Source organism: Dromiciops gliroides, chromosome 4 (assembly GCF_019393635.1).
Source record: "Dromiciops gliroides isolate mDroGli1 chromosome 4, mDroGli1.pri, whole genome shotgun sequence".
In the NCBI taxonomy this organism is placed as follows: Eukaryota; Metazoa; Chordata; class Mammalia; order Microbiotheria; family Microbiotheriidae; genus Dromiciops; species Dromiciops gliroides.
In genome coordinates this window covers 251,296,627-251,321,760 of record NC_057864.1, presented here as the reverse complement: position 1 = coordinate 251,321,760, position 25,134 = coordinate 251,296,627, and the positions used below count along the sequence as shown (strand labels likewise).

Here is a 25,134-nt window from a genome sequence, read left to right as displayed (position 1 = left end):
GTAATGACAGCAAGCTGCATGCTGAGTGAATTCTGAAATCCCCCTCAACTCTTTTTTTTGCCAAAACCTGTGGAGCTGCAGAATCCAACATATTATGGAGACTGTTATCTGCACATGAAGAATGACTCCACTGGAAAAAAAACAATTTGGTACCAGCCGTGGAGCTATTTTTAGACACTTGTTTGGTGAGATTTCAGAAAAGAGAATTAGCCATGTGGCGGGAGAGGCTAGCCAAGTCTCAGAATCCCGCTTTGCTTAACTACACTCTAAAACTATCTTGTCTACATGTCACATTACTAAACCCCAGCTTTTTTTCAAGGAATGCCTCATTGTTCCGAGAGTAAACATTTATGTTTGTGGAGTTTATAGAGCTGGCATTCCCAATGGCTAAATTCCGCTATTTATTTACATGACTAGTTCTTCACCGGCCTACAGCTGCAAAATTCCCTTAATCCTGCCCCAGACTTCCTTGGCCATCTGCTTTATGGGAAACCTATTCAAGGAAATCTCCAGAGACTCTAGGAGAAAGGAGACATAGAAGTTTGCAATGGGAACTGAAGAAGTTTATGGTCCAGCAAATGCACCTGCTAGGTGCAAGGGACTATGTTGGGCACTGTATGAAAACATTTTTTAAAACATACTCTCAAAGAACATTACAGCTAGTTGGTGGGATAAAACTGATACATGAAGAGATAATCAACTATTAAAAGTCGATTAATGCTAATGAGTATTGCAAAATGAGAAGGAAAAAATCAATTTTGACTTCTTCCCAGTTGGAAAACTTGGACCTACTCATCCTTGGCCCTATTCTGTATTGAGCGATAGAGAACACTATCAGAGAGTGAGAATTCTGTGTTTCTGAGAGCCTAGAATGCTCTCTTCTATCCCCCCCCAATCATTCTCGCCCAATTCCACTCTTCATCCATCACATCAACTAATCATCTCCTATTATTTGGAATTGGTTTTCATGCCCAAGGAATGCATCTTACACACCCTTTTCTTTTTAAAAAAATTATTTTCCCAGTTACATGTAAAGACAATTTTTAACATTCATTTTTTAAAATGTTGAGTTACAAATTCTCTTTCTCCCTCCTTTCTCTTCCTCCTCCCAATGATAGCAAACAATTTGATATAAACATGAGCAAACATGCAAAATGTACTTCATATTAGTCATTTTGTGAAAAAAGACAGACCAAAATAGAAAAAAATTTTGAAAAAAAAAATAGTATGTTTGGATCTGCATTCAGACCTCCATCATTTCCTTCTCTGAAGATGTATAGCATTTCTCATCATGAGTCTGTTGGATTATTTTGGATCATTGTATTGCTGAGAATAGTTGTCATTCACAGTTGATCTTCATCCAATATTTCTGTTACTGTTACACACCCCTTTCAGATTCCTTGCCATAGTTCCTAAATAATGGATAATGAATCTATTTTGGTAAGATACCCATAAGAAACTAGAGTACATGAAGATCAAGGCAGCCAGGGTAGTGCTACATGAAGAATAATGGAAAGAATGAGAAAGTAGACAAGAGAAGATTTGGTTGGGGGCAAGGAGTGTGGAGGTGATAAATGTCTTAAAATATTTGAAAGACTGACATATAAAAGAGAGGTAAGAGTTATTGTAGTTGGCTCCAGGGAATAGAATAAGGAATAGTAGGAGAAAATTACAGGAAGCCAGAATTTGGCTCAATATTAGGAAGAACTTTCTAACAATTGTTCTATAATAAAATGGTCTTCTTTATAATACAATAAACTTCTGTCACTAAATATTTTCAAGCAGAGACTGAATTCAATCAGGGATGCTATAGGCTGGGTTTTTTCATTGGAGAGGTTGGATGAAATGATACCTTGCATCTGTATATTTGTATAGACAAATATGTACATTCATATATATATATATGTGTATATATATATATATACATGATATATACATATCCCTTCAAACTCTTAAAACTTCAATGATTCTGAGTGTTACAGAATGTTCCATATCATCTCCCATGCTTATTCCATATCCTGGCACTGTGTTATATTGTTCAGCTATATACCTTTTTTAATGTATAAAGTGTTAGGAGAGATTTATGCTAGACTAAGGAGCAGTAAATGTTCCATCATTTCCTGGAACACTACCCTGGTCACTTCCTGCAAGTGGAATATCAGAGGCAGATTGCATTGACATTTTAACAACTAGTATATTTGCTAATCAATCTCTTAGACATAAAGAAACCCTCATTCTCACTGATTTACCTCATTTTCAAGCACAATCACGGAATTTTAGTGTGGAAAGGAACCATAGAGGTCATCTAGTCCAACCTCCCACCAAATGCAAAAATTCCTTCTATAACCCCTCTGGCTATAGCAGCAAAAATAATCCTATTCGACAGCTCCCTGATAATAAACATCCAGTGAAGCATAAAATGGGGAGATGTGTGATTCCCAAAGGTGTTTGCCACACTATCGAAGGAGATCCAAAGCAGAGTCCATATTGAGGAGAAATTCCCTATGCTTGTTGAAGTCTTTCAGATGCCCCTCCTTGTGGATGACATTGTGCTGACTGCATCAAGCCCCAGAATATTGATAAGCTCATAGGAAACACCAAGTGGATGAAAACTATCTGTTGTCTAGATTTCAACATGTGTTTCGATAGACACCATTTTGAACTTGTATGTATATCTAGGATAAAGAATGCTAATGAACAATGGGTTGAACAAGAGAGGTGAGGCCCAGATTGCCTTCAGAAAAGTGCAATAGCCTCAGACTTCCCATGAAAGCAGGGGCCCATCTCTTACTACTAACATTCTACTGGTGTTGCTATGTGATGGTGAGACATAAAATTCTGTACTTCCTAAGAATTAAACATGAGTATCACACAGAGGGTAATGGAGATGCATGTGGTGGGTGTGAGGAATTCTGAAGAACAGGAGTAAGAAAAACTATCAAGAAAGATGGGCTGGGGGCAGCTAGGTGGTGCAGTGGATAGAGCACCAGCCCTGGAGTCAGGAGGACCTGAGTTCAAATCCAATCTCAGACACTTAACACTTAGTAGCTGTGTGACCCTGGGCAAGTCACAACCCAAATTGCCTCACAAAATAAAAAAATAAAATAAAAATAAAAAAGATGGGCTGGTCATGTGGCAATAATGAGGGATGGCAGATGCAAAGCTTCAGTGATAATCTAACAATGTCTGGGGAAGACCAAGGCAGTCTATGTCATGTTGGGTGGGTCCCTGTGATGAACTTATGGGAGGACATGGACAAGAATCAGAGAAGATGGCAGTTGTGGGTGGGTTGCAATCTGCACTATGGAAGGGAACTCCTGAATCAATGAGCTTACAGATCCATTTCAGTAGCATCCCAGGTAGAAGGTTGCACATTTGCAACAATAAAGAACTCATTGCTTTTAAAATAATCCACAAACTTAGACAGTTTCTGTTGTTAGAAAGTTCTTCCTAATACTAGCTCAAAATCTTCCTCTTTGCACCTTCCATTCATTATCTCTGGTCCTACTTTCTGTAGCAACACAAGAGTAAGTCTAATCTCTTTCCTTTCAGATATTTTAAGAGAGATAGTATGTCCTCCTTAAGTCTTCTCTGGGTTCAGTTGCCCTAGTTCCTTCAACAATTCTGCATATAACATTGCTTTTCCTTCCCTTCCTCTCTTGGGGGCCCTTCTCTGGACACATTCTAGTTCGCCAATCTCCCTTTTGTGAGGGAGGTCTAACTGAGATTTGGACACAGTGCTACAGATGCTGGCTGAATACTTCAGAGTATGGTAGATCTATAATCTCCCTTACTCCCTCCAAACATCATACTTCTACTAATGTACACTACAATTGTGTCATAGCTTTTGTAATTGGGATATCTGTGAGCTCACACTGAGCTTGTGGACAACTCAAGCCACCATGTCCTTTTTTCCTTGACAACATTTCACGTGGTTTCATGGAGAAGGTGTAATTTGATCTGGGTCTCAGTTCTCTCAACCCAAGGATGAACAAAAGACTACATCCTATTCCTCCCTCAATTAAGAACACACAGTGATGACATCTTGGAAGTATATCACTAATATAGACACAGGCTCCAGCTGAGGAATTTGTAAAAGGCTGAATGTAAAACATATTTGTAGTGACCCTCTGGGTTTCCTGTCTTTGTTGTCACTTCCATTGCCAGTTTTGTAGGCTCCCTCTTAGACTGAGAAGCATAACCCTTTTCTTTTTCTCCACCTGACATCTTTTTTGGAAGGTCAGAGGCTTCTCAGCCTGATGCATCTTTCCAGAATTTAGGTTACTTCCTAATTGCTTTGCCACTTGTGTTTCTTTGACAGGCCATCTAAAAGAAGAAATAAACCAACGGCAAATGCAGCGAGTTGCTTTAAGTGAGTACAAGTATATGTCTGTTATGTTAGGGGTGGAGGGTTAATACAGAATGATAGATATCACCTGGCTTGATTACAGGGTTATATGTTTAAAAGGGATTCCATAAAATAACAATAAATCCCATTTTACTTGGTTACTGGCAACTATCCACTGTCCCTTGGCAGCCCAGGTTCCCCCAGTACAGTATGAACCACCCTGATTTACCCCCTTCTTTTTTTGCGAGGCAATGAGGGTTAAGTGACTTGCCCAGGGTCACACAGCTAGTAAGTGTCAAGTGTCCAAGGCCTGATTTGAACTCAGGTCCTCCTGAATCCAGGGCCGGTGCTTTATCCGCTGCACCACCTACATGCCCCTGATTTACCCCTTCTTAAGCAGCATCATTTCACATCCCTGACATTTCTTTAAGAAGAAAAAAAGACAAACTCATCATTTCCTGCAGTACTTTATAACCTATTCCCTGCTCTCCAGAGCTACAGATAGGTAGTTGATAACTAGTCTACTTTTGATGCATGCAATGTACAAATGGGGAATAGATAGCTTCTACCACCCCATGTGCATATTTTTTTGTTTGACCAAAGTCACAAAGGAAGAATGGGAAGCATCTTGGTGAGCTGATGGGAAAGATACTGGGGCAGATGATGAGGCCCTTCAAATCACACTCCTGGCTCCTCTTCTTGACCAAGCCATAACACTAATGTGAAACCATTTGAAGAGTTACAATCAATTGAGAAATTGCTATCTCCAGGTTAAAAGATCGTATTTTCTATTCCTTTGCCCAGAACTATTTCTTGTAACTGTAAAACAATGAAGAACTCAGTGCCAAAAGGGTAGAAGAAGGGCCCAAATTGTACTGGGAATGATTTCCTTGATCTAGCAACTAGCAGTACTGTTAAGAGTGTTTATTATTTTCTTTTATTAAACCCAATAATAATACTCAGTAATTATCAGTAAGACAGTAATAAATAGCTAGAATGCAGTGCGAACAGGAAGCCCTACTACCCTAGACTCGTCGTCATTCTAGTACAGACCAATGGGTTTCTTAGTAATGAACAAAGACTCAGCTGATTGCTTTCCCCAGCAAAAAGGTAAGTTCATCAGTAGAGGTAAACTGACTTCAAAATGTCGGGCTTAGGAAAGGCTCCAAACAGGCCATGGTGAACAATTACTCTATGAGCTCTAAGTACTGGGCATCAGATGTGCAGTAATTCCCTAAGATCAGCACCATTATGGCACTTCCATGGGCAAGGTCCTTCTTCATGTAATATCTGGCCTCCTCTCACAAGTATTTAATGAGCCCTTGTTGTAGAAAAACAATGATGTGGAAAATACCATTTGAAATAACGGTATAAGTGGTTTGCATTTAAGACAAGGTAAGCCTTTTCCACGGAGCTCCGGGGGAGTAAGGAGCTCCATCCTTCCTTTCCTTCCAACTTCCCATCCCCCTGGGGGGCCAGGCCGATCCAGCAGAGGGACTGAAACTGTTCAGGCAGATTTCTCCCCTGCCTGGAGCAGACCTGGGCCTTTGGAAAATTGCTGCATGTTTCCAATCATAGGCTCCAGGCCACACAAATATTTTCCAGACTCCCATTGCTTCATTAATGCACCATTCTGAAGTAGGTCCATATTGCCTCCTATCCTTTATATGGCAAACTGGGGCTCCTTATTTGTCTATTTATCATGCTTTGAGCCTCCTCCTCCAAATTACAGCAGGTGTCAAGTTCAAGAAGGCCCAGATTTGCCTGAAGTAATCAGGAAACTTCAAACAGAAAAATAATTTGGTTGGAAGTCTAATTAAGAGCATGTTGAAATACCTATTTATTTTAAAACCATACTATCCCAATTAGAAAAGAAGTGTTAACATCTCCCAGCTGCCATTTTGAGATTAAATGCCTTGTTATAGTCCAAAACACTTTAGGAGGTTATTTGATTGAGATTTAAAAACACCAGTGTTCAGGTTTCCCAGGTGACCACATTTCAGAAGTGAATTTTGCTTATTGAAGAAAACCTCTCAACTCAGCAAACTGTTTATATAGCTCTTTCCTGTTTTAACCCTCACCTTTCCAGTTAGCATTTAGGCAGAAGACTGAGGACAAAGGACTTCTTGCAAACGTTAGCAGCAAATGTGTTTGGGACCTGTGATGCTCCTCAAGAGCCAAGTTCTGTTAAGTTGGCTTCAGGCATAGGAAATGAATCAGTGACTAAATACAGGATTTAGTCCTTTTTTATTTCCTTGCCTTTCTGCTCATTTTTCATTCCTTTCCCATTTTTTTTCTTTTTATGTTTATTTTGCCAATTTTTTCTTCTTTTTACTCTCCCTAACCTCCATCTTCAATTTCCCCCTTTTCACTTTATCATCTGTTTTGATCATTCTATCTCTTTTAATAGTTTACTGGGATTTTTTTTCTGTCCATGTATACAAACCGATTCATTTGTACATGCTGTACATGTGTATTGGCATCCCCCCAATAACAGTGCCCTAAACAATGTTATTTCCCAGTAACATCATTGACACATTGTAATCAATCCTTACTATAGTTTAACAGACCCCATTGGTAACCATCTTAGCCAGCTGTCCAAGAAGCATATCAAATGTTCAACAGTGAACCTAATGTTGCTTCAGATGTGATTTTGATTTTTATGTTTCTGTATACCTGCAGGTATTATATAAGTGTGCCACTGGCACCTGAGCAAAAGCACGCATGTCCATACACACACACACACACACACACACACACACACACACACACACACACACACACACACACACACACATTTTTAAAGTTTAGTAGAAGGCAATCCCCAAGGGAAAAAAAAGTTTGAATGTGACAGCTTAGGCATCAGTGAGACCAACGGGAAGTCTTCACATCCTTTAAGCAGCCCTCATCTGACCTTTGTCTAAGATCAGCCACATGCATGAATATGTGTGTGAGCATCTAACAACACCTCTCCTTTTTAGTGATCGTCTAAATTAGAATGTATTTTATTTAGGACTCCACCCAGGAAATCTCTCAGAAAATATAAACTTTACATCCTACACTAATTCCTTAGAAAGGCAGAAAGTCACGACATCTGGAATAAATTACTGTAAAGTACATGTAAAATCAAATAAAAATATAATTTACAGTAATTTGCAGTAGTAGTGGCAACGACCACATTTGATGTGATGGTTGAACCTATGGAGAAACATGTGACCCTTATCACTTCTTCCTAAGGGAATGGTTTAAGGCTAATTTCAAAAAGCATAATATATGCATAGCACATACATACACACATACACACATGTACACACATACATATACATACATACATATATACGTAATGACTAAAATTGGATCCTAAGTCACAAGCTGGTAGGTGATACATTAACGAAACAGCCAAAGACAACTGGAAACTAATTTGGCTGAATATCATTGGTTGGTTCAGATAAATCTCTTTGATCAAATTCAGTGGTATTTGTTTATTTGTGTTTCCCCAGACTTTGTTTGTGCAGTATTAAAATACCTGAAAGTAGTTGTCCTGGTTAGAGTAGTATTTAATGATATCAGTGATAGTAGTCAACTATAAATACTTATTGAGTACACTTCCTATGTGCAATACACTATGCTAGGAGTTATGGAGAAAATCAATCAATCAAAAACTGTTAAGAACTTACTATGTGGGGGCAGCTAGGTGGCACAGTGGATAGAGCACTGGCCCTAGAGTCAGGAGGACCTGAGTTCAAATCTGGCCTCAAACACTTAACACTTACTAGCTGTGTGACCCTGGGTAAGTCACTTAACCCCAATTGCCTCACCAAAAAAAAAAAAAAGAAGAACTTACTATGTGCCCAGCACAATGCTAAGTGCTGACTACATAAGTACAAAGAAGGAAATGGTCCCTACTCACAGTGATCTGAATTTTCATTTTAATGAAAATTAAAGCCTAAATATAAGGTACTTGGGAAGGAGGGTGCTAGAAGTTTGGTGGGGATGTGGAAGTCAGGAAAAGCTTAATTCAAACAATGGTGCCTGAAATGCATCTTAAGGGAAGAAAGGGACTGTATGAGGAAGAAGGAAGGAAGGAGTGCAGTCCAGGTATGGGGACAGCCAATGCAAAAGCACAAAGAAGGAGGATGGAATGTCATGTGTGAGAAGCAGAAAGAAGGTGCCATTTTATCCGGAGTTGCACAGTGCTGGAGGGATAGTGATGTCCAACAAAGCTAGAAAGATAAATAAGGGCCAGGTTAAAAGCTAAACAGAGGAGATTTTATTTTATCCTGGAGGCAATAGGATATCACTGGAATTTGTTGTATAGGGAAGTCACATAGTCACATCTCTACTTGAGGAAAATGACTTTGGCATATACTGGCATGGGGAGAGACTTGAGTCAGGGAGACCAAATAGGAAAGAGCTTTTTTAGGCAAAAAGTAATGAGGGCCTCAGTAAAGGTGGCAGTTGTATGAGTGAAGAAAAGGGGTCAGATGTGAGAGATGTTGTGAAGGTAAAAACATCAAGATCTGGCAGCTGGATGTGTGGGATGAGGGAGAATAAGGAGTCAAGGATAATGCTGAGATTATGACTCTGAGACATTAGAAGGATGTGGTTATCATTGGTAGAGAGGAAAGCTTGGGGAAAAGATAATGAGTTGTTTTAGACTTACTGAGTTTAAGATATTTCTGGGACATCAATTTTGAAGTGTTTAACAGGCCAATATAGTGATACGGTACAAAAACACAAAGGAGATTCTGGGGCTAGATATGTTGATCTGGGAATTGTCTGCTTAGAGGTGATAGCTAAACCTGTAAGGGTTGATGAAAAAGTATAAACAGAGAAGAGAAGCAGGCATAGGATAGAAGGGAACACCCAAAGGCATGATGTGGATGATGAACTAGGAAGGGAGACAGAAAAGGAACAGTCTTAGGTAGGGGGCAAACTAGGAGAGAGTAGTGTCACAATAACACAGAGAGGAAAGAGTATCCAGGAAGAAAGATTGTTCAGTATTATCAAATGCAGCAGAAAAGTTGCAAAGGATAAGGAGGGAACCAAAATGCCACAGTAATAAGAGACAGTGTGGTAGGCTCCACTCTGCAAACTCCTCCAAACAGAGGTAGAAAATATACCAGACTAAATCCCAATGAGGAAATCCAGGGGGAAAAAAGTCACAGTGAGTCCTGTGTCCAGCCCAGCTCAACATAGGAAGACAGACAGGGAAGTCTACAGACACTGGGGATGAGTCAGGCCAGAAACATCTGACACATACCAGGACACCATGACAGGGATAGGTGCTAACTGGAAGCTTTATCACCTAGTACCCAGTTCTGGGTCATGGATCTAGGGCAGAGTGAGAAGAGGAACTACACACTAGAGTGGTGTTCCGAGGAAGGGAGGTCCTGAGCTGTATACTGAAAAAGGAGAAAGTTCAGAAACCAGCACTGGCAGCAACAGCAACATCATGGCTCAGACCCCAAGCACAGAGCACTCACTTCTAACATCTATCCTACTCTGCAGAGGAATAACCATGGGAGTAATCCTATATCAAATGGAGTCTACAGTTCCAACTCTTTCAACCAACAGAGCTTTCCAGCTATCTTATAGGGGTAGAGTCCAGCAGTAATCTACCATTACTCATACCCTAACCCTTGTCAGGACGTAGCAAAGCTCAGACCAGGGGGGTATCAATCATATTTTTCCCTAGATCTGATTCCTTTGGGAGCACTAAAAGTTTACAGGTCCCTAGCCTGTCTCTGAGATCTTGGAATAACAAAACACTCAACATCCCAAGAAATAACACAACGCTCAACATCCCAAGGACCAGCCCAGACTTTCCCTCCTGCAGTGACACAGAGGTCAGCCCTAAAATCAAGTCTGAATTTGAGAAGCCATCTTGAAGAATGGATGAACAAAAATAGAATCCCACCATAATGAGCTATTATGGTGTCAGGAATATTTGAAACACAAATACAGAAGAGACTGACTCCAAAACATCTACAGGCAAAGCCTCAAGAGGAAAACAGTTCAGCCATAAACTGAAGTAGAATTCCTAGAAGAGATAAAGCAAGAGGCTTTTTTTAAGTTAGAAAATGTTTTTATAAATGGAATATGAGGACTTGAGGAAAAAATTAGAAAGGAAATGAGAGCCATGGAAGAAAGAATTAGAAAGGAAATTAATAGTTTGTTACAAGTGGTATAAAGCCTTGACTGAGCAACAATATCCCTGAAGATTAGGAAGAACCAAATAGAAGTTAATGATATCATTAGGCAAAAGTCATAAGGCTTAAAAAAAAGAAAACTAGTGTAGCAAAAATAATTAACCTTGAAAACAGATTGGGGAGGGGAAAAAAGCAAGAATCATTGGACTATCTGAATACCGTGGAGAGAGAGAGAGAGAGAGAGAGAGAGAGAGAGAGAGAGAGAGAGAGAGAGGGAGGGAGGGAGAGAGAGAGAGAGAGAGAGAGAGAGAGAGAGAGAGAGAGAGAGAGAGAGAGAGAGAGTCTAGGCCGCATTTCAAGAAATCTTAAAAGAAAATTACTCAGATTTCTTAGACCTAGAAGACAAAGTAGAAATAGAAAGACTCCACCAGTCACATCCTGAAAGAAACCTCAAAAGGAAAACTCTCAGGAATATCATAGGCAAAATCGGGAGTTTCCAGGTCCAAAACAAAACAAAAAAAGACTGCAAGCAGCCAGAAAGAAGGTATTCAAGTACTGAGGTGCTACAGGCAGGATCTTACACACAATTTAGTAGCCACCACTATAAAAGAGTAAAGGACTTGGAATATGATATTCCAGAAGGCAAAAAATATAGACTTATGAACAAGAGTAACTTAACTCAGCAAAACAGTATGATGCTACAGGGGAGAAATGGACTTTTAATGAACTAGAGGATGTCCAGACATTCCTAATGAAAAGACCAGAGCTATGGAGAAACACTGATGTTCAAACACAAGAGTGAAGAGAAACGTCAAAAGGTAAACATGAACAAACAATGATTAAAGGACTAAACAGGGATCAATGGCTTACATGCAAATGTGGGGACATGATCATCACAGTTCATAGGAGAATCCAATTAGAGAAGGCTTTGGAGTGGTTCAGTTGTGTCTTGACAATGGTAAGAAAAGAATGGAAAGAGTGGGGAAGGGAAAGGAAGGTTAGGGAAAATCATCTCATATGATCAGGGGTACATTAGTAGACATCTGTACAAACAAGGACAAGTTGGGAATTCACTTAGAATGGCTTCAGTAGAACCTTAGTTCAGAGGAGGGCGTGAAGAAGGAAGAGAAGAAAATGCCAAAAGGCCTTGACTTTGAGGCTCTTATAGTCTAGTTAAGGAGACATAAATAGAATAAAAGTAGTCACTTTATTTATTTAGACTTTACAGCACTGAATAAACCTAGGCCTCTCCACTGAAATACCTTGATGCATAGAGGTGACCCTAGGTTCCTAAAGGCTATGCCAGTGGGTCTTATACCAGAAGGGATATGCTGGGAAATATTTAACAATGGTCTCTCCAGAAAAAAGAAAACATAACCAGGATACATGCTTCAATTTGATCTTCATTATTAACACTTTCTTAAGCCTTGATAAACAACAAAACAATCCAGCCCTGATTTGTAAGGTTTGCCAACTTGTAGAAGTGTAAATGCTCACACTGACCATTTAATGATTGGCCCTCCAGCCATTTTGAACTAGTTCCAGCACCCCTAAGTATTGGGGTTTCCAGCCTGGGGTATGTGGAGCCTCAGGGAGGGTTTGTTAAGGGGTTATGGGAATACCTATTATTCTATTGGAAATGATTAATCTGTTTTAATTATGTACATATGCATGGGACACTCAAGGATTTCCTTTCATATTGACTAAGTTGTCTTTATTTTATTCTTATATGTATATGCATAGTATCCTGTAGAATTTATTTCCTTTCATATTGAATAGGGTGTATGGGAAGGTTTACTGTAAGCAAAGAGGTATTAGGACTGAAAAGAGTTGGGAATCCTTGCCCTAATGGATCCCATCCACCAAGCAAAGACTAGCTCCAAGATAGATCAAGTCTTTATTTACCATCAAAGAGGCTCATCACCCTCCCTTCTCTACATCTGGTATTGGTGAGCTTTAGAGGATGAAATCTTTAGTGTAGCAATTCACAAAGACTAGACAGAGGAGTATTAGTCATTGCTGGAGGGACCCCTTCACAGATCATTGAAGTATTGAAGGATTTAGAATTTATATCCCACCTACTTCCAAATTATACTCTGTAGACTGACCCACAGTGCAAATTCAACAATTCAACAAACATTTATTAAGTGCTCCATATTTACAAAGTTCCCTGTGACATTTAAACATGAAACAGATTACAGTTGAAATCAGAATGAGTGCTTTCAGACCCCAAAGCTAAGTGGATTACTACCACATTTGAACAATAAATTTCATTCCATTTTCTAGCTACTAAGATAGAGGAATTACACATTTTCATTTTCTGACAACCAGCAGCACACAGTTCATCTGCAGAAGCAAATGTTTCCTGGAACTAAAGTCATACCATAGTTTATTGCAGGGATCCTTGTGTGAAGGACGGCGGTGACACAGTGAACACTATCTTCAACTACAATTTTACAAAAGAAATAGAAAATGCTGTTCAAGTGGAGGATTCTCTTTATCAGTCCTCTATAAAAAGCAGAAGGCGTGACATTAAAACATCACTCCATAAATGCATTTCCATGACAGGTTGAGATAATATGGCCTACGTACTCTGCTTTCTGAAGGTCTAAGTTACACTCTAACTCATTGCCATTATAGAACCCAACAGCTTGTCTATCACCAATGCCATGCCCCACCATGAAAGTCATCCTTCAGAGAGAGATGAAGGCCCTGTGGTTCCAGATTTGTGATCTGCCTGGCCACATATACCTTCCTTACTACCCTCGTACTTTAAGTGGGTGCCCACTCTTCCTACCTCCTGTATTTGTGAAAAAGTGTGCCCTTGGTGTTGGGGGAAATACTTTGAAACTACTATTTTTGTTATGCCTTTTAAGTTAAAAAAAGGAAACAAGCATTCTGGCTGTTGTTTATCCTTCGTTTTCAAAGAGGACCATCCCCTATACAATCATGCCCCGCTTTAACTTCATAAATTACTAGATGTCCTCCAAGGCTCACCTCAGAGGACACTTCCTATAGGAAACCTGCCCTAATCCCCGTGTTTATTTCACTCTGCAGAAATTATTTTGTCTCTACTGTGTATACATTTTATATTTAATTCTTTAAGTACATACGATTTTCCTCAGAAGAGCATAAGCTGGGGGGCAGCTAGGTGGCACAGTGGATAAGCACCAGCCCTGGATTCAGGAGTTCCTGAGTTCAAATCCGGCCTCAGATACTTGACACTTACTAGCTGCGTGACCTTGGGCAAGTCACTTAACCCCCACTGCCCCCCCCCCAAAAAAGAGCATAAGCTATTTGAGGTCAGGGACTATTTCATTTTTTGTTTGTTTGTTTTATAGAAAATGCTTATTGGGAAGGAAGGAAGGAAAAAGAAAGGAAGGAAAGGGGAAAGGAAAGTGAAGGAAGGAAGGACGGAAGGAAGGAAGGAAGGAAGGAAGGAAGGAAGGAAGGAAGGAAGGAAGGAAGGAAGGAAGGAAGGAAGGAAGGAAGGAAGGAAGGAAGGAAGGAAAGAAAGAAAGAAAGAAAGGAGGAAAGAAGGAAGGAACATACTACTAGAACACTCTTCCCCCTTTTCTTTTTTTTTTTTTTGAAAGTAGAAAATTCTGTTTGACTTCCCAATTAAGAGGTAAGCATCTACATCTAAAGCAGATTTGTTGTATCCTAGTTCCAGCAAGTACTTTGGGACAGATGTAAAAATAACAAACGAGGCAGTATGTAAGTAGTACCGGCCATAAGTACTAAGAGAGCCCTGTGAGCTATGGTGCTTTCTCAGGGAAGGTGAAAAATTAATTCAGTGTCCTGCAGGATGAAGAGAACGAAAGAGTCTAGGGACAGGGAAACAAACTTTCAAAATTGCCTAGGTTTAAGTTGTTAAGGGCTAGAATAACCATACTGGATAATGTAATGAAGTAGAGAAATATAAAGGAAAAGATAAGAAGCACAAAATTATAACTGCTTCTTAGCATTGTACAGAAAGTAAGATCTTTCCTTCTTCTATGGTATTTTCACCCTTATGAATAAGGATTAAGAAGGATTAAGAAATTATATATCTTATATCCTCTATGTTGTACATTGGCAGAACCCTCCCTATATACTAAAAGAGAAATCTCCAAGAACTGCATATATGGATATAGATATGTGCATGTATCTATATGTATATATAGTAGTAGTAGTAGTAGTAGTAGTAGTAGACCTCCACCAGTCGTGGACGACCATGGATCAGCGCCTTGAAGAGCCACAGGCCACAGTGTGGCTGTGCAGTCCAATGTGGGAGCCGAAGCTCCTGAGTGACTTATAACTGGTAACTGCCACATCCCGTGTTGTATCTACCCCATAAGGAGTAGCTAGAGTATCCTCTCCAGGGCGCTGGTCTGGGCAGATCAATATGGAAAACAAGCTATTGCTCATGCAGCAGGTTTTCCCTCTCTGAGACACTGGTGGATCCAAAGGAGAGGCAGAGTCGATACAGTTTGGCACCAGTGCCTCCCGCAGGAGTTGCCAGAGGAATGTGATATCCAACATCCAACTGCCTAAGGGACTCCGACTCCTGATTTTTCCTCGGGGTTAACTCCCAAAGCCTTTCCCACATATGGGTATAGCCGCAAGGCAGCAGAGGTTTAAAATCAGGGTTTCCTTCCCCTAGGCAGGTTGCCTGCCAAGGCTAATGAGCCCCACCTGCCCGAAGTGACTGGTTTTAAGGCGCCAGTGACTCGCCTTCGCCCCTTCTCCTGTTAGTGGAAACAGTTCTACCATGAGAAGGCCAGGAGTTGGGCTTCGGTTGTCAGAGGCTATATGTCCCAAACACACGCCATTGGAGCATTTTATAGAAAGTGGGAGCTTATCCCCACTCCCACCCCGGCATGATAAACCTTTGGAACCACGTACATATATACACACATTTATTTTGATATATATGTATATACACATATATACATACATATATATTTTTCAAGTTGTGTAATTTAAGATTCTAAATGTGGATTCTAATGTGTTCCCCCAGTTTGGGGGAAACTGACTAAAAATCACTGATAAAACGAGTTTAGGTTTTTAAGGGTTTATTGGAAAATAGAAAGAAAAAGATTGAGAACAGAATTCTAACAGTCTGGCATTCCTATCTTTCCTCAAATCTCCTGTGAAGTCCTCTGCCGCCACCACCATCAAGTCCGGAAGCCAAAAAGGCCCGCGCTCTCTGCGCAGGCTCCCTTTCCTCCTTCCTGTCTCCTCCCAGACCATAGGAGGCTCCTCCAGTTGATTGGCTGGTAGACTTGATAGACAGCACCCATGAGCAAGCGTCATTTCCTGACGCCAAGGAAAAGCCACAATGCCTCTGAGGCATTTTCCTCATGGTGGAGCTCTCCACAGCAAGTCTCCAGTAGGTGGCGTCATTCCAATCATTACAAAGTAGGAAGAAAAGTATTAACAAAGGTCCCAGCCACAGTGACTATTGTGGCCCCCACAGCAGAATTACATTTCACTCCTCTCCCAGCGATCTCTAGTACCTCAAGATGGTTGGAGAGTGTCTGATCTCTACCACTGGCCAAAGACCCCACCACTTGTGTTCTCCCAGTGTTAGGGATCCCCAGAACCCCATTTTCTTAACTACTTAACAATAAGTTTAGCTTTAAATTTTAAAAGAGGGATATTTGCTTCAAAGGTATAACAAGAACAAACATAAAACATCCCCTCTGCCCAACACTTGTTATAATTTCCCCTACACTCTCTTCAGTATCTGGGGAGGGGAGGGGAGAGGCATTAGGTTCACTGCCTAACTCAGTTACTGTATATCAAAGCTCCCCTGAGTTCTGAGTTCCAAGTTCCAAGTTCCCCTGGATTTCAATTCCAGTATCCTGACTTCTCTGGGCTTTTCTTGCTGGGCTAAACAGCAAGATCTTGCCTGCAATCATGGCTCCAAGGTCACCCTAGCCTGAGCTCCTGGCTCCAGGGACTCTGCTGCCTACAATTAGGCCTGAAAAGGACAAATGAAATAGAGCAAAACCCCAAGCCTGATTTTCAGGGCCACAGAGTCAAATGGGGAAGGGAGAAGGTGGAGCTTCCTCCCACACCCAGCTTAGTGCATGGTGCCCATAGTGAACAAGACCTTTACATCTGGACACAGCTGGAAAAACAGGCAAACAGGCTGACAGTCCCAGTCTGGTAGTTTTAAAGACTCAGCCAGTTCCACCCACACAGTAGGGAAATGTCAAATGTCTTCTCCCAGATGCAGGTCCCTGGCAGCTCCCACATGGCTACCTCTACCTTAGATGTTGTAGGCATGTGTAAAGGCCCGTCATATACTAAAGGGGTAGGAATACATGATGAATGTTCTAGAAACCCTTAGTAGAGCAATCTGACTGGAGTAGAGTACAGGGAATAGGAAGACATAATGCCAGAAAGTATATTGGGGCTAGATTGTGGAAGGCCTTTAAAGCCAAGCTAAGGATTTAGGACTCTGGCCTATGGATTGTAGAGTTACCAAAATCAAAATGAGAGAAAGCTCCCTAACATCATTATGGCCCCTGCTTCATCACTACCACACTCCCCCCACTAACCAATTCCTTTCCATCTTGGCACATTATGTATATTGGAGCTTCTTAAACCTTTTCCACTTTCTGACCCCTTTTTGCCTGGGAAATTTTTATGTGACCCCAGGTATATGGATATATAAAATAGATATACATATCATTTACTGCCAATTTTTTTTTGTGACCCCCACATTCAATTATGTGACCCTATATGGGGTCCCAATCCACACTTTAAGAAGCTTTGGTTTAGATGATGCATAAACTCAATTCCTAAAAGTGCCAGCTAAGCATAGATGAATAATATTTTATAACTGGCAACCAGTTCTCCATAAAATCACAACCAAACTGGTCTGCCACTGGCTAGTTAGTGATCCCAGTAGGCCATGAATTCCACTAAAAGTTTTTCAAACAGCAGAATAACATAGTGAAAGCACCTGAGTACAAATGGCTACCCCCCCTCCCCCCAACAGTATCTACAAATACCCTAAGTAATAGTCATTTGCCACCACATGAGGTCTCTAGAACAGCCTCTTTTGGGAGAGATAAAAAATTCTGTTTTCACCTAATTCAAGCCCATGTACTTTAAAAGATGATGAGACATTCTTTTCTTACCAGCAAACAGAAAATGAGGTAATTCCAGGTAATACAATTACATTCATCTAAAACTGGCTAACCATGCACCACCACCACCATCATCATAGCATTAATATACTACCTTTTATGTGTTAGGCACTGTGCTTTACAAATATTTTCTCCAGGGGCAGCTAGGTGGCACAGTGGATAAAGCACCGGCCCTGGAGTCAGGAGTACCTGAGTTCAAATCCGGCCTCAGATACTTAACAATTACTAGCTGTGTCACCCTGGGCAAGTCACTTAACCCCAATTGCCTCACTAAAAAAACAAAAACAAAAACAAATATTATCTCCTTTTAGCTTTAAAACAACCCTGGAAGGTAGGTGCTATTATTATCTCAATTTTATAGTTGAGGAAATTCATCAGAGGCAGATAGAGGTTAAGTGACTTGCCCAAGGTCACACAGCTAGTATCTGAGGTATAATTTGAACTCAGGCCTTCCTAACTCCAAACCTAGTGTTGTATCCACTGTGCCAGGCACAGCTATAATCAGAAGTTAAACTGCCATGATACTATCATCTGTGACTAATCAGTTAACTAACAAATATTTATTGAGTTCCAGGTAGAGAAAACAAACAAACAAAAAACTGAAGATTCATTTGCAAATCCAAGGAATGTATAATCTACACAGGGTTAGGCAGGAAAGCCCTCATATTAGAGAAAGATGGCTAATGATGATAAGGCCCATATGGCCAAAGAAGGGGCTTTTATAAGAGTTGACTTGCTTGAAGGCCAGAGTCCCAAGAGAAATGGTAGTTTAGCGTTCCTGTGGTTATCAGTCTAACTTAATATTCCCCTCTGGGAGAGAGATCTGCTTGGGCAGTAACTGCTTACCAGAAGCTGTTCTAGTGTGATCAACCCCAAATGGTAGCCCCTGGAATGGTGTGCTCTCAATTAACCCATGAGTCAAGGAACAGGTTTGGGAATAGTCCTGTGTTCATAGAGTTGTGAATAGCAGTGTAATCCTGAAGGGACCATCAGCTATAAGCACTGAAAGTGATCTCTTCTGATTTTTTACTTTGTTCAGGGTCAGGGTGAATTGTTTTCCACAATCTATGTTAAGCGGGCAGATAGAACGCCTACAGTGACCCCTTGTGGCATATATATACCCCATATTCCTCCAGACAGAGCAGCTCTAGTGATTTTATCTCCTGATTCACTGTGTAATTTCATAGCCTTCTTCTTTAAATGCTTTTTGGAATTCTACACCAACTCCATAGGGTATAAAAGACTAGGATATCCGTTAGTGCTAGGATTAAAAAAAACTTTTGAAAAAGAGAATTGAAAGGGTTCTACAAGCAAGTAGTCCCAACAGTCGGGCCTAGTCTTTAAGATAATAACTCACATTTTTAGAGTACATTAAGGTATATAAAGTGCTTTCCTCAAAAAAACAAAATAAAACTCATGAGGTTGTTCTTGCAAGTATTATTTTTCTCAGTTATATAGATGAAAAGGCTGATGCACAGAGAGATTAAATAACTTGCCCATAGTGACAAACTAAGGAACGTCAGAGCTGGGACCCAAATGTAAGTCTTCCAGTGTTTGATCCAACATCCCTTTCACTACACCATGCTACTACCTCTTTGAAGGAAAAAGATCCTAGTATGTTCAGTGAGATATCAGAACCTTGGGAATCAGAACCTTGCCTTAAAACAAATGTGTCACCTTTGGCTAATCACCTTCCCCCTTTGGGTGTCAGCTTCTAAATTTATAAAATTAAGGGACTTGGACAAATCCTTTCAATGCCCAAATTCTTCTAGTTCTAAATTCCCTTCTAACACACTTAAAAATGCTGAGTTAACCAGAGAGATGATTTCACCTGCTTGAGTCATTCAGTAAATTCCCTCAGGCAATAATGACTGGTCATGTAAGTTCTTGGTAAGGTTAAAGAAAATTTTTCTTTTCAAATAAATAACTAGTTATCTTGGTGACTAGATGTATTTTTTTTCTTTGCATGAAAATATATGAGTATTTACTTTGCAAAGGATTTATGGGCTAGGGAAAGCACTAGATATTTCAAATAGATTTGCAATATAGGTAGAACTATTTCCTTTTGGCAGAATGTTTCCTTGATCCCTCTGCTTGCCCCAAAAGGCTCCACATATTTTATAAATTATTCTGAAGGGCTATTGCTACTGTAATGGAGCCCCACCACTAAAATGTATACTAACCTGGCATTATGACGTGTCTCACCTGCCAATAAATTACATTTCAATTCAAAAATCACTCATTAAGCACTCACCATGGGCTACACACTATGGTAGATTCTAGAAAAACAAAGACAAAAAAAATGAAACAGTCCCTGTTTTCAAAGAACTTACACTCTACTTTGAGGAAATAACATGGACGATATTGACACATCAAACTACCAAGTTTAGATGCCAAAGACGAGAGGCAAAAGTCTCCCTGTACGTTTCTCCTTTTCACTTGTGGTAAATTATGGCTTTTCTTTCTTCCTTCCCTCCTTCCTTTCTTATTTCCTTTTTTCTTTCTCTTTTTCTTATTTCTCCTTTTTTTAAATTTTTTCTTTTTCTTGTTTTCTTTATTTATTGTCTTACTCTGACAATCACTCCCAAACAAGCTACCCTAGAGCAGTTGCATGCTGTCAGCTTGTGTGTGCCAGTGATATTAGTAACCTTCAAACAGAGAACAAGATTTCACAGTCCCTTAGCAAAAGCCTCCTGTCTGTGTTTCCATAGATTCAAGACCCCCATACAATTTGGCATCCCTGAAGAAGGTCTCTGTGTCTTCACTACCACTGTTAACTATATCCCTTTCTAAAATACAGTCAGAGTTTCAGGTTTTAGCCCATAACCTTCAGTTGCCTGAGATCCCATTCCCAGTTACCGCAATTAACTCCTCATTATGCAAGGGTTTGGAAAGCACCAGGCTATACTGATTAAAATAAGAGTTTTGTGCCAAGTGTAAAATGCCAAAGCATAAAACCATGTATTGTGAAAACATCTACGGTACAACATATGCCATAGTAAAAGTGTATGCTTGGGATAGTATAAAACCAAATTCTAGCCTCTTACCACCATCTGCTAGACAAGGCTCTTATATCTACCCTCATTCTCTTATAATCAATACCCAGCATCCCTCATAAGCTATTCCTTCTCAGGGGTTTGTTTGCAACCTTCCATCACTAAGCTGCTAGACATTCAAAACTCTTGTTTTTGAAATGGTCTGTTCTTTTAGAGACAAACGACAGGACGTGAACAGGATTCCTCAACCCATCTAAACACACTTCCAGTATACTCTCCAGTGTAGCTAGTGGCTTTCAAGGGACTTCTAAGTGATCGGGGACTTTTTCCAGTTAGGCTAAAGCTTATGAATGGAAATGTTTGGAGGAGACTTGCGACCTGGTTCAGGGAGCTAGCTCACCCAAAGAATTGGAGGCTCACTGCAAATCTTATAAAAATAAAAAGAGAATTTATGGGGGCAGCTAGATGGCGCAGTGGTTAAGCACCGGCCCTGGATTCAGGAGTACCTGAGTTCAAATCCGGCCTCAGACACTTGACACTTACTAGCTGTGTGACCGTGGGCAAGTCACTTTACCCCCGTTGCCTGCAAAAAAAAAAAAATTATAAAAAAGAGAATTTATTAGGAGAGGAATATATGGCCAGGGAACAGATCACCTTGGTGACTGTCTCATTGGAATAAGAGAAGACTGGTCTTTAGTATTTTTACCAGACAAAAGGGTGGGAAGAGCATTCCAAAGAACTGGGACTGAAATGTAACAACAGGGAGGGGATTTTGGAATAATGGGGCATCAGTAAGATATGAAGCACTCATTCATATCTTGCATATCAGTGTACCAGGGTCTTACTCTGCAACACCCATTCTTGAGGTGGGAGGCAGAGCTGCCCCTCCTCTGAGAGAGTTAAAGGATTCCTTGGCGGGGTTGGGATCTTTAGGTTTCTTGGAGTCCCATTGCATTCCCATAACAATATAATCAAAAAGTATATCTTTCAGACATCATACTTTAAGTGGAAGGAGAGGTCATTTGATTGACTGACTCAGACCTCCCAACACTAGAGGTAATACACATGCTTGGACTTCTTTCCCATCAGTAGAAATGAGCTTCAGAAATTCATTCTGCATTCATTTAATTTTCTTCCAACCAAAGTACACTATGCAAAAGAAATGTTAAATGTTGTTGACAGGCCAATATATGTCAGTGGCTCTGTGATCTCATCAATGTGAGTACCCCCATCCAACTGTGCAGATCACAAACCAATCATTCCTCTCATCCTGTGTAAGTCTTGTTCCTCTTCTCCACAAGGTTTTTACTCAACATGCTAAAGGTCTTTTTCATGTCCTCTTGGAATTACAAGGAGATCAATCCAATGCATGGACTGGCCATCTGTTATCCCTTTCTCTTGCAGTGTAACCAATCTACCTTCTTTTCCAGTCATGTATCACTTTGATATTGTATTTTAGGCTGTATTTTTGTTGTTGTAATTTTAGTGTGGAGTTCATCCCCTTGGTTATGTAATGTGCTAACACTTATTCATGTTCACTATTGGTCTCTCCATTGTCATTTGATTTGATTCACAATTTTGATTCCTCTGAGATTATAGAATTCCATGATTCTCAGTCAAACTGCATCACCAAGTCAAGTCAACAAGCATTTATTAAGCACTTATACAAGGAAAATGAAAGACAATCCCTGCCCTCAAAGGAGCTTGCATTCTAATGGGGGAAGATAAGACATAAAATGCATCTGCAAAGGAAAAGATACTCTTGATGGGTGGGGATCGGGGTAGAAAGGACAGTAGGTAAGGTCTTGAGAATCAGGAGTGGAGCCCAGATAGGAATAAAGACCTAGCTGGTCAAGGGGGGGCAGCTAGGTGGGGCAGGGGATAAAGCACCGGCCCTGGATTCAAGAGTACCTGAGTTCAAATCCAGCCTCAGACACTTGACACTAGCTTTGTGACCCTGGGCAAGTCACTTAACCCCCATTGCCCAGCCAAAAAAAAAAAAAAAGGCATAGCTGGTCTTGGTGCTTTGCTTGATGGAGGTTCTGAGAGGAAACATCCAATTAGAGGAAGGGGATTTAGAGGAGAGTGTACTTCCAGGATGAGAAGTCTAGGAGTAGAGTGAATGTCCACATTGAAGATGTAGATGATGTTTTTTGTCCTTCATTCTCTGTTTTTTTAAAAATTGTATTTATTTTGAATTTTATGCCCACCTTACATGTAAAAACAAATTGTAATATCAATTTTAAAACCATGTCCCAAATTCTCTTCCTTCCTCCCTATCCCCCCAGTAAGAAGTCAAGCAATTCAATATAAGTTATACATGTGCAGTTGTGAAAAACATAGCAGACAAAAAAAACTTTAGAAAAAGGAACTAACAATAACAACAACAAAATATACTTCCATCTGTATTCAGGTACCATCAGTTCTTTCTCTGTAGATGGATTGAATTTTTCCTAAGTCCTTCAGAGTTGTCTTGGATCATTGCAATCCTGAAAATAACTAAGTCATTCACAGCAGATCATCTTACAATATTGCTGTTATTTTATATACAGTACATTTCACTCTGCATCAGCTCATGTAAGTCTTTTCAGGTTTTTCTGATAGCATGCTGCTCATCTTTTTTTTTTTAATAGTAAATTACATTTATATAGTACTTTAAAGGGAGATGTCCTTACAAATCACCCATGGGTTGATTATTGCAACAACAATAATAGCTTATACCTGACAAAGAATTTTCTTCACAATAGCCCAGGAAAGTAAATACCATTATCGTCAACATCCTCATCATCCTCATCTTACATTGCTCTTGCTTCTGCATCAAATTTTTTCCCGAGTTACTATTGCTAACTGTGTTTCCCTCCACCCCATTCACTCCCCATGATATTTACTGTTTTCTATCTTCTTTTACCCTATTGCTCCTCAAAAGTGTTTTGTTTCTGACTGTCCCTCCCCCAATCTACCGTCCCTTCAAGCTTTCTCCCTTATCCCTTTTCCCTCCCACTTTCCCACAGGGCAAGATATATTACTATACCCACTTGAGTGTGTATGTTATTCCCTCTTTGAGCCAATTCTGATGAGAGTAAGGCTCATTTATTCCCCTGCTCCTCCCCATTTCCCCTCTATTCCATAAGCTTTTTCTTGCTTGTTTTATGTGAGATACTTTACTCCATTCCACCTCTCCCTTTTCCTTTCTCCCAGTGCAATCCTCTCACCCCTTACTTTTATTTTAAAGATGTCATCATATGGCAGCTAGGTGACACAGTGGACAAAGCACCCACCCTGGACCCAGGAGGATCTGAGCCCAAATCCGGTCTCAGACATAAGACACTCCCCAGATGTGCAACCCTGGGCATGCCACTCAACCTAGACTGCCTCACAAAAACAAAAAAAAGATAAACAAAAAATAAATGCTTTACATATATCATCCCTTCATAATCAATTCTCACCTATGCCCTGTGTCTAAATTTATTCCTTTCAGCTGCCTTCTAATACTGAGAAAGTTCTTATGAGTTCTTATGAAAAGTGTCATCTTCCCATGTAGAAATATAAACAGTAAAAAAAAGAAAAAAGAAAAAAGAAAAAAATAAACTAAAAAAATTTAAAAAGAAAAAAAGAAATATAAACAGTTTAACCTTTTAACATCCCTCATAATTTCTTTTTCTTATTTACCTTTTTATGCTTCCCTAGGGTCTTACATTTGAAAGCCAAATTTTCTATTCAGTTCAGGTCTTTTCATAACAAATAGCTGGAAGTCCTCTTTTTCATTGAAGTCCCATTTTTCCCCTGAAAGATTATGCAGTTTTGCTCGGTAGGTGATTCTTGGTTGTAGTCCCAATTCCTTTGCCCTCCAGAATATCATATTCCATGTTCTCCAGTCCTTTAATGTAGATGCTGCTAGATCTTGCGTTATCCTTACTGTAGCTCCACAGTATTTGAATTCCTTTTTTCTGGCTGCTTGCAATATTTTCTCCTTGACCTGGGATCTCTGGAATTTCACTATAATATTCTTAGAAATGTTCATTTTGGGATCTCTTTCAGGAGGTGATTGGTGGATTCTTTCCATTTCTATTTTACATTCTGCTTCTAAAATATCAGGGCAATTTTCCCTGACAGTTTCTCAGAAGATGATATCTAAGCTCTTATTTTGATCATGGCAGTCCAATAATTTTCAAATCATCTCTCCTGGATCTATTTTCCAGGTCAGCTATTTTTCCAAGGAGATATTTCACATTGCCCTCTATTTTTTTCATTCATTTGGATTTGCTTTATTGTGTCTTGATTTCTCATAAAGTCATTAGCTTCCATTTGTTCAATCCTAATTCTTAAGCAATTATTTTCTTCAGAGAGCTTTTCAAGCTGTTGACTTTTTTCTCATGACTTTCCTGCATCACTCTCATTTCTCTTTCCATTTTTTCCTCTACCTCTCTTTATCTTCAAAGTCCTTTTTGAGTGTTTCTATGGCCTGAGACAAATTCATATTTTTCTTGGAAGCT

General features: G+C 40.0%; 1 protein-coding gene across 1 annotated transcript in view; it reads left to right on the top strand.

Annotated features, from left to right (window-relative positions):
* KIF6 (kinesin family member 6) overlaps positions 1–25,134 on the top strand; it is a 511,996-nt gene that overhangs the window by 414,962 nt on the left and 71,900 nt on the right. The window contains exon 16 of the mRNA XM_044004953.1: positions 4,322–4,372. Coding sequence (XP_043860888.1) covers positions 4,322–4,372 — 51 coding nt within the window. The remainder of the gene's footprint in view (positions 1–4,321; positions 4,373–25,134) is intronic.